Source organism: Anticarsia gemmatalis, chromosome 16 (assembly GCF_050436995.1).
Source record: "Anticarsia gemmatalis isolate Benzon Research Colony breed Stoneville strain chromosome 16, ilAntGemm2 primary, whole genome shotgun sequence".
Taxonomy (NCBI): domain Eukaryota; kingdom Metazoa; phylum Arthropoda; class Insecta; order Lepidoptera; family Erebidae; genus Anticarsia; species Anticarsia gemmatalis.
This window is the reverse complement of record NC_134760.1, coordinates 10,567,481-10,578,013: the sequence shown is the minus strand read 5'-3', so window position 1 is coordinate 10,578,013 and position 10,533 is coordinate 10,567,481. Positions and strand designations below refer to the sequence as shown.

The 10,533-nt window shown below is 32.8% G+C and overlaps 1 protein-coding gene across 12 annotated transcripts in view; it reads right to left on the bottom strand.

The window, feature by feature from the left end:
* Window positions 1-1,807: 1,807 nt before the first annotated feature.
* The window catches only part of f (espin protein forked), a 136,873-nt gene continuing 128,147 nt past the window's right edge, over window positions 1,808-10,533 (bottom strand). For 9 of the 12 annotated variants that reach the window (XM_076124678.1, XM_076124681.1, XM_076124675.1 and 6 more), the window contains 3 exons: window positions 4,174-4,382; window positions 3,423-3,604; window positions 1,808-3,081 (listed from right to left, as the gene is read on the bottom strand). In XM_076124678.1, coding sequence (XP_075980793.1) covers window positions 2,972-3,081; window positions 3,423-3,604; window positions 4,174-4,382 — 501 coding nt within the window. In that variant the 3' untranslated portion in view covers window positions 1,808-2,971. The remainder of the gene's footprint in view (window positions 3,082-3,422; window positions 3,605-4,173; window positions 4,383-10,533) is intronic. The other 3 variants (XM_076124672.1, XM_076124674.1, XM_076124671.1) reach the window with 2 other exon arrangements.

The following is a 10,533-nucleotide window of genomic DNA, read 5'->3' as shown; positions in this document are numbered from 1 at the left end:
GGCGGTTAAATATCGAAGTAGTTGTGATTCTCACACACGAAAATTTATTTTCATTTTTTTCTAGCCGTTTCTTCAATTCAATTTTACAAAAATAATGAGTCGAATTGATTGAGCCGTTCATATGAATTCCTTGAAAACTTTTCAACATCAAAAAATTTTAAAAAAATGTGGCTTCGTAATTATCTCTATATAAATAACATACCTCTCAGTGTCCAAACAAAATGTCGCATGATGAAAACTCATGAACATATTTCTTGTATATTTTATTGATCCAATTCACATGTTCAATTTATTTTTGTTTTATGAATACACGTGTTAAACCTTGAATTTATTTTACGATGTCAATCGGAAATTTTATTGTTGTTGCTTTATGTTTTTATTATTTTGATATTATTTTAATGTTCAACCGCCATCTAGCGTTGTAGGTCAGAACCACTAAGTGTAAGATGACAGCACCCCAATCGCGTATTAAATTTTGACTATATCAAAGTTCCCAATCATCGCCCTTGTGCTGCTTTTTATCGCATTGGAAAATATTTCGTTGGATGGTGAAGCATGATAAACTGATTGGATATATGATAGATATAGTGTATGTACTTTTATTGGCCATGAGTTGTCAGTCTTACCCTTATGTTTTGATACGTATTTTTCCCCTAATGTCGTTACTTACCTATAGAAATAGTTTAAATGAACTCCTTAAAACACTTGAATTTTAAACGGCATATCTAAGCCACCGATCATAATTAACGTAAAGGTTATAAGTAAATAATAATGCAAAAATTATTTCCAATAATTTATTTCCTCAAAAAATCGGCTACGGCACCTTGCTTGCTATAACAGGCTTCAAACTAGCAATTTTACTGGCAATCGTAGGTATTTTCCTGTCTTTTCCAGCTCTAACAGCAGGACTTATCAATTTTCTCATGAACGGTACATGATTTCTGATAAATCTCTTCATCACTCCTACTACTTTGTGCTTGTATCTTGAGTGTTTGTGTTTTCGTTCTGCCTCACAGTATATTGCTATGAGTAGTATTGTGAGAAGCAGTTGGGCTGTGGATCAACATATTATTTTAAGCTGATAGGTAAAAGACTATTTAAATGTGTTGAAATAGATCATGATGGGTTCTTATTCCACTCTATGTTCTACCTTTCTTTTTTCTTTAGTCTTTTCTTTCTTTTCTTGGATATGAATAGGATATATCCGCAAACAAATTTGATAAAAACTATCGTCTTCAGTTAAAAATACCAATGATTTTATTCTTACCTTTTAATCCCCACGGAGCCATGAAAACTTGATAAAAGTCCGGTGTATTTTTAATATTAGGTATATTTTACGATTTTTACTTTGTGGTACTTTGTTTTCATGATTACGTAAATGTATTATTTTATGGTCAGCTTACTTTATGACTTTATTTTTGCAGTGATGCAATCCCGGCAATCTTTCAACGTTGGTACGCACACGTACGCATAAGTGCACGCACTTGTGTGCGAATCGTGTTATAAAAAAAGGTATTAACAATTTATTGATAAACAATGAATTACTATTATTTTGTCGTTGACTTATTATTTATAAGTCTTCAATTGGTTAAATTTAATTGTTTCGAAGATCTCGGGTGTTATGTGTTGATGATAAGTACATTAATAATTTTGTTTTTGTAATTTAATTAAGCCTTTCCCAGCAGTGGGACACATTAAAGGCAAAAAAGATCATAAGTATTTCTTTAATTTGAAATAAAAAACAAACAAAAAAATCACTAGTCTGTGAAAAGCTATACAACTAAATAGGGTTGACATAAACACAAAATTAAGCAACAGCGTTTTATTTAACAACATTACAATAAGATTCAGGAGTACTGAATAAAATCAACACACATCCAAGTATTACTTATTTAGTATAAGTAGCTCATACACAATTGCAAAAGCCCACTAGTAAGCTTATACACTAATATTGCAACAATGGTATCACTTGCATATAAAATCTTAAATACATTTAAATATATTTTTCGTAATTATCATCATTATTCTGGCTTACAAATGTAAGTAGATTATAGTCTATCCTTCTCTAAGGATTTGTTCGTATTGTTAGTTTGAGCAAATGTGTTATTTCGTCTTTTAAGGCTTTTATTCAGAAGTCGTCATTACCCCCGTGCATACGATATCTTAAACGACCTGACGCTATATCATATTATACGTAGAGATTTACAAAAAGTAGTAAAGATCGTTATAAAATCGATAAAAAAACACTAGCATATTTAAACTTGTTAAAACCATAATAAGTAGATTTACATTTTTACACCACTACAGTAAAAATAAGTACCTACATAAATTCATTATTTTTATTATCGTTAACGTAATTTTACTTACTAAATTTAAAATATGTATCTTAATTACCAGATACATATGAAAATTTAGTTGAAAAATAATATATAAAAGTTAACGTCAAATAAAACAATTATATAACTATAATATCAAATTTTAGAGTATTACTACTTCAACTTAAATCTACTAAGTCGACTCGGGAAATATTATTTTCATAGTTCATAAGACGTCAGTATTCTGTTAGGTGATAAGATACTATTTCGCTTATAGATCACTTCGTACATCAAAATCATTAGACACGTTAAATTGTATGTAAGGGCAACAAACGTTTTATATGACGTTGCTGCTCGAGTTATTTCATTAACTTTTTAAATCTGCAAATGTAGACCGTTACAGGCATTGTGTGTTGTTTAGAATCTGTATCGTGAATGTTCTTTAAATATCAATCTCAAATGTAAAAATAATAAATAGCTTTTATTACAAAACTTATAACTACATTTTAAATTAAAATTCAATCGATTGTTTATCGATTTGATTCTAATTGACTAATATAATGACGTGTACAGCCGTGGGAATAAGGCTGGTTGCAGGCACGCGGGCCGAACGTCACGTGGCGCCCTCTAGTTAATGTTAAACTATATTCCTAGTTTTACTCGAGTAAGTTCAGTTTGCTGTTAGTTTTGCGCAACTGCGCTCGCCACGGGATTATCTTAGCCGTTTCTTCTTCTGTCTCGTGTTTTCCGTTAGATGTTGAGTGACCTGAAATGTAAAATGGTCTGTTTAATATTTCTTATACTATGTGGGTATAGTGGGTACTTTACGCTGCTTTACTCCCGTATTCAAAGTACTCAATAGTAGAGTAGAATTTAAGTTACTTTATTTTACTAAGCTTGTAATAAAATCAATGGCTCCCTGGCTAAAACCACTTAAACTATGCAGAACTTTGAGTACGCAAGCAAACCTCTAATAAGATTACTGCATTACGTTACATCCTATTCAAAGACTCATCGACAGGTACAAAAACCGCGGAATCTCTAGAAAATATCAAAAGAAAATCTAATAAAAAAGTGACGAGCTACTTAAAACGTGAGGTAACTAACCGTTACAATGTTCTGAAGACAATTTAGCCTCTGACGGAGCGCGCATTGGCTGTGCAGGTGTATCGTAACACATAGAGATGTTATCTATCGACACGGCGCGCTGCGTGCCGCTGGGGTACTGCCGCCACTCGCCGTTGGATTGGCCGTTTGTTTCTTCTACTTTTGGCGTGTATAATGATTGTCTGGAATGGAGATAATGTTGATTAGATTATGCAATAGTTTGGTTTTTGATGGAGGATTTTTTAGGTTATAAATCACCTGAAATAACCAGTTGATTAAATGACTAAGGCAGCCCGTTACACTCGCAATAATATTATGTAGTAAGAATATAATGACATCTATCAAAAGTGTCAAAAAATGCACAGAAGAGTAAAATATAATATTATACGGTTATTGTGCAATATTATTGAGAGTCTAGGGGATGGCCTAAGTCATCAGCAGATTGGTGTTTTCAAATTTCTCACACAGTTTCCTTGCTCTACTTGTTAGGTATGTATACAAGAATGTTTTGCCTTGCACTTGATCTTCTAACCTAATTCCCCATTTAGCACCCCAAAAACTTCTATGCTCCAATTAACTTTAGTATTGTTTCTCAGACAAATAAAAACATATGCAACAGATCTTATTTCAGACCTGCTACAAAAAAAAACTTTAATAAATTATTTCACCATTTAAATATTTTTTTGTTATTTTTCCCTTTTTTCGTCTACTTTCCCCAGAAACCTAACTACACCCCAATAACAAAACGAACCTCAACCTGTTTTCAGCTTCTTCTCGCCTTTGAAGTAGTTGTCTCTTCCACGCAGGGACTGCTGCAGCCCGTCTTCTTTCAGCTTCCCCTGCTAGCTCTCTTTCCAGGTCTTTTCTGGCTTTTTCAGCTGCTCTGCGTGCCAGCATTTGACGTTTCCACGCAGGAATGACGTTTCCAGCGGCGTCTCGCTCCGGTACCTGTACACACCTCTGCCAATCCAGACCAGCCGTTTTTTTGATGTTTAGGTTGCACGGTCGTGCACTAGGTTTTTGAATTTGAAGTGACATAATCTCTTATAGGTTTATGCACTTAAGATACTGTTCGTCCCCAAGTTGTACTACTATTAACAATTATCTCTTTTTAACCCCTGACTGAAAGGCTGTATTAATCTAGTAAAATACCCAATCTATCCATTTATTGATCCAGATAATGTGTTTTACTTTATTTCAAAATCTATAGACAAATAAATTGATTCCTCATTTCACTAATGTGCAATTCCAAGCCCCCGTTATTGCCACACATAACTTGAAAAAAAACTGCTACAAATTGTAAACCAAAAGTATCAAATGTGCTTACTCTTAATACAATTAACACCACACGAGCTACCCTCGTTTCAAAAAGACGGTATATTGTTATGCGATGTAGTAGAAATTATGCTTCAGTCATCAATTTCAAAAACCTATTGGAACGAGTATTCTTCACAAGTATTACGTTTACTATTATATAAAATACAGCTTGCTATATGAAAAGATACTTTAAAATAGTTTTATTAACTTGATTTCGGAAGGAAAGTTCCGCATTAGCATTTCCTTTCTCTTTCAGAGTTAATTATTTTATATAAATAACTGTTTTAACTAGAATATGCTACATATTAGTTAGTCTACATAACAGCTACTGTCAGTCTTAATTTTATCAGTCGAAAATATAAAAAATCCTTTAATAATAAAAATAAGACATACCTAATCATATAGACTTAAATTTGTAAATGGCAACACGCTCGCCCCCTATTACATGAGACTAACATTGTTAACGGCGAAACCTAGGTGTATTTGACCACCTCTGCCTAAACCTTCGGATAAAACAGGCGTTATATTATGCATGTACTATCGAACAAACTGAATCATGACCCACCATGTGCTCATTTTCTAAAACACGTCTATATACACGTAGGTCGAAATTCGCTTGAACCTACGTTTCCTTGGTGATGAATTTGTTATCTGTCATTATTGCGAAAAATATTTGTGCGACAATACAATAATGCTTTGCTACCGTTTTCAACAGGCTCCGTGGCGTAGTAGGTTGATGTTACACACACACACAGGTTCGATACCCACTCAGGACATGGTTTATTCGGCCATTATAGGAAATAATGTAACTATAAAAATTAAAATAATATAGGGTAACCAGCATAGTTATTACCCAGTTAAGGAATTGATACACAATTTTGGTCAATAGTATCTTTATTTAGTAAAACATTGACATAAACTCTATTATAAACGCAACTTAAATATTCTTTCTAAAAGAACATCAGTCCTTTGTTTCAATAACTTTATACTTTTTCGATATAAAACACTTAAAAACCAGAAATACTAGCGAATACTGTTAATTCAAATGTGTTATCCTTAACAAATATTGCAACAAACTTACTTTTTCTTTTCGTACTACACACCTGTCGCACAAACGTCGGACATGAGTTCTATAAAATAAAAATGTTACCAATATTCTAAAAGTGACGTATATCGCAATTAATTTGAACTAGTTACTTTAGAAAATAAAATAAACGTATTGTTCCTTAACATTGGCAATCACTGTATGATGGGCAATGACTGTAGTGGTTACCCTAATCGCCTCACAGATTTCTAAATGACGTGCTATTTGATATTTGACACAAATAGGTTTTTTCGTAGTGAAAAGAGTTTAGACTATTTACATTCTAGATTCAAATTAAGAGTGATTTATCGAAAACGTATCTACGTACTGTAATAACAAAGGTCAAAGTTGTCTGTAGTCGTAATACATCATAACACCGTCGTATGCGTGTTTAAAATGTCCTAAGTGCAACTTTGACGATAAAGATGAAATTCTTACTGTTTTGTCGGTGTCAAGCGAATTATCGGCAAAATGGGTCATTCAGTTGGTTCGATAGTACCTATATGTACGAGTAAGTAATTTATTAAGTAGGCAATTTTAGGATCCACGCATGTAAATCGATATAACCAAGATAGAAGATTTTAAGTAAAATTCTAAACAGTAGCAGTAGAAAAGGTTCAATAACCTGACTTCTATTCATATCATCAATAACTGAATATCATGCTAACTTTCAAACATTCACTCAACTTTCGTTACCATGTCATACTGACTACATACAGACAGACATGTCACAATACCTCTCTATTTGCATTGACGAGTAAAATACTTATACGAAATTAGCTACTCGTATTTTTTTATTATGTAGTGTGGTATGTGTGTATTGTTATGAAATGGGATACTCATAACTTTTAAACTCTCGCGTTGCATGTTTAATGTATAATAGAATACGGGAATTAACGCGAACATGCATTTTACCTTGAAATGCCTAAAGTTGCCTGCGACCACGGCGAGTGCAACCTGCGCCGAAACGTTAGGCATTTTAAGGTAAAATGCGTGTTAAATTAAATGGGATACTTATTGCTAGTTTAGGTATTTAGTTCAGATGAGTAGTACTCGTAACCGGTGGTCCTGTATGGATGTGAATGAAGTAAAGGAAGTTAGTAAGGATCGTACCAAGTGGCGTTCTCTAGCCTACCCTTATGAGAAAAAGACGTGATTTTATGTACGTATGTATTAAAATATGTCAGTACGAACGTAACGGAGAAAATATGCGGACAGCTTTTTTTAATGCAGTTTAGCTGAGTTGTATGTAAACATATGTTGTATGTAAAACAATCTTAGTAGTTACTTTAGACAAGCGTGTCGTGTAGTGTAGCCCCTATATTTGCACTTAGCCTCACTAAGATTCTACCCAGAGCTAGTACGTCTAGATCGTAAAAGTTTAACAAACTCAAATAACTTCACATTCACTAACAACACCTAAAAATATGATTTACCCTGACACTTCAGCCAATTATAAAGAAAACTCCAGCAATAAAGTACAGCTATCCAGAATAGCTTACGTCTTACATAACACGCGATACAGTGCAATGGCCGTGTCGGTAACGGGAACGAGTAACCACTAGAGGCTGGGTAATCCAGAGCTATGCAAGATATGCAAGGTGACCTAGAATATTAGACCGAGTGACTTATTTTTGAGACCGTTAAAGTTAAAATTGCATGCTATTTAAATAAGTACCGTATCTATTTAGAAGAGGAGTAAAAAAGTTATTATGCTTAGTTTAAAAATATTTGCGAAAAAGATAGCTTATTCATTTATTTAGCCTTTTTTGTAGTTTTTCCTCAGATGATTGCTTCTGAGGTCTGAGAGGCAGTGGACACGAATTATGGCTCCTGATAGAGGTCTCTATAAATATCTTTCGATAGTAAGTATGCCCTCGGATTAAAGATCACATGAAAATACTGGTTACTGTTAGGTACACGTGTATAAAAAGAGAATAATGAAATAAGTAATCTAAAAACGTGTCAACCTAAACACAGAGACAAATGTAGACGCTCAAACTAGGTCAAGTTGATAGTCTACAATACAAAACCATTTAAAAGCAAGTCTAAAAGAAAAAGGGTAGAATAATTAAAGTACTATCAGATTAAACTAACTTTAAATCAGTCGGTACAACTGCTAAATGAAAGCAGTGACAAACACAATAGATATTTATTTTAATTTCACTGTTTTTTAGTAATTGCCAAATACGTTTCGGAGGCTTTGGTAAAATACTTTAAGGCATGTATCTGATACTCAGTTAATTTGAATAATAAGTTGGTATTCTTATAATTTGCTATGTTCAATAAGTCTAAAAATAACCTAAGCGATCTTTATTTAATCAAAAAAGTAATAAACTTAAACACACGATATCAAAACCTGCTGTTTTCGTTTTTTACTTCCTTATTTTCCAGACTAAATACCTACTTTTTATTTTAACTTATATCAAAATTATACCCAATCGTTTCAAATCTTTTGCCTGAAGCGCAATTGAGGGACGAAGTTTCTATCACTATCATCATTAATATTGGTACGAAACTTATTTTCCTAAATATCAAACAGCAGCCATTGAAGTGCTAGTTAAACTATCGTAACACACACGAGATCTATTTCTATTAACTCATACAAACATAACTTTCATCACAAAGTTATTTCAAACACAATTACTAAGCACTCCGCGGTATTTGATTTAAATTTCTTTGGAAAGTCTTCAAGTAGACCATTTCACGGATATAAGTGTTTGTATTTTAATTCAAGTGATTTATCGTTGAAAGTAAACTAAAAGTGCGTTTTAAGATATTTTCATGGTTTACGCTATTCTGTTAATTTAAAAGTCTAATTTGGAAATAAAATAGGCTTGTCTCTTTAAGTCTAATAGAAAAAACAATTTTCACGGACTTTAAATAACAAATTTTGCGATGAGTATTTCTTAAAATCGCAATTTAAATTAATTTTATCCGCAGAGACTAAATTTGATTGTCTGTTTACAAGTAACGGACACAAAGTACAACTCATTATAATAACTATTTAATAATCACGCAAATATTTATTTTACGGGGAAATCGAACCTACTACATCCACGCGCAGAGGATTCCTTAACGATACATCACGGGTGTTGTGAAAAATATATGCATTATTATCATTTAACAACAAAACATCTCACACAAAGACGTCATAAGCATTGCAAAAACGCTTAATGCTATTTTTAACACGATTACTGCTATATTATAACGTTAAAATTTTAAAGCGTATTATGAAAAACATTGACACAGTTAGCTATTAATAGCGAATAACCAAAATAGTATAAAAACATTACCGCTTACATTTTACGCTTGATTGGTTACCTTTGATAATGGATAGTTAGATTATAGACACCCATGTTGTGTTGGTTCGCTGATTAATAATTCGAAATAGACTATATAACAATAGAAAATTTTAATTTAGGTACAGTCAACTCTAGATGTTTATCAAAGATCTCAATTTTAGATTAACCTTTGCATATTAAGTCTTTTTCTTTCTCGGCCCCTTTAATGGCATAAAGTCACAGGACGACAAAAAAACACCCCATATCATTTATACTATTATTTAGTTATTTCTGATCATATAAGCCATGTTATAAGAACTGTCAGAGCTGTAGTTGACCACAATGCTTTAGTTCTCTAAAACAAATCGGTGGAATGGCACTCGCCCACTTTAAAACATTCTTATTGAAGAAGGATTCTTGGCGATTTTTATATGTGTAATGTGTGTATGTAAATTTAGGCCTTAAATAGTCAGAAATGCGTGATCTAGCTTTGAACTTTAACCAGCTGATTCTACAAATGTCAATGCAAATATGCCCAAAAACCGATTAACTACATTCTACATTTAAAACAAGGCACCTTCAAATTTACATAAACAATTAAAATTGTAAAAGGTTAAAATTCCTTTTTGAACAAAATTTATGCATCTATGCATATAGCAAGGTTTGTCTGTTCAGTAACTTATGGTTCTGACTGTACTATTCGGTGTATAGGTCACTAGCTGACCCGCGCAACTTCGCTTGCGTCACATAAGAGAATCATAATTTTCCCCGTTTTTGTAACATTTTTCACTGATACTCTGCTTCTCTCTTTCGTAGCGTGATGATTTATAGCCTATAGCCTTCCTCGATAAATGGGCTATCTAACACTGAGAGAATTTTTCAAATCGGACCAGTAGTTCCCGAGATTAGCTCGTTCAAACAAACAAACAAACTCTTCAGCTTTATAATATTAGTATAGATAATGTTAGTCAAATGGAGTCACGGTCTTGTTTCACGGTCTAGACTTCAAGGTTTTAGTTAGAATACCTAGACTTTTGTTTGTTATGTTTCTGTGTATTGTACGATCGAACGGAACGATTGAATTTATTGGTGTACAGTATGTGTAACAGAAGTGGAAATCATAACAGACAAATATTATGTTTGTTGACTGGAATTGGAATAATGCTTATTTGTTTAGGAAAAAAAAATTGCGCACTTTAAAAACAACAGCTGAAATCTAGTTACAAAACATATTATTACTGCTGGTCAAAAGAATATGAAATTACATAAAATCATAAAATACGGCTAATTAAGAACAATATTTTGAAAAGAAACGTGACAACACGAAGCAGTGAAAGCGTAAAACCTTACCAACCGTTTGGACTAAAATAGAAACATTTATAATAAATAATAACTTTATTAAATCTTCTTTAATTGTTTAAGCCCC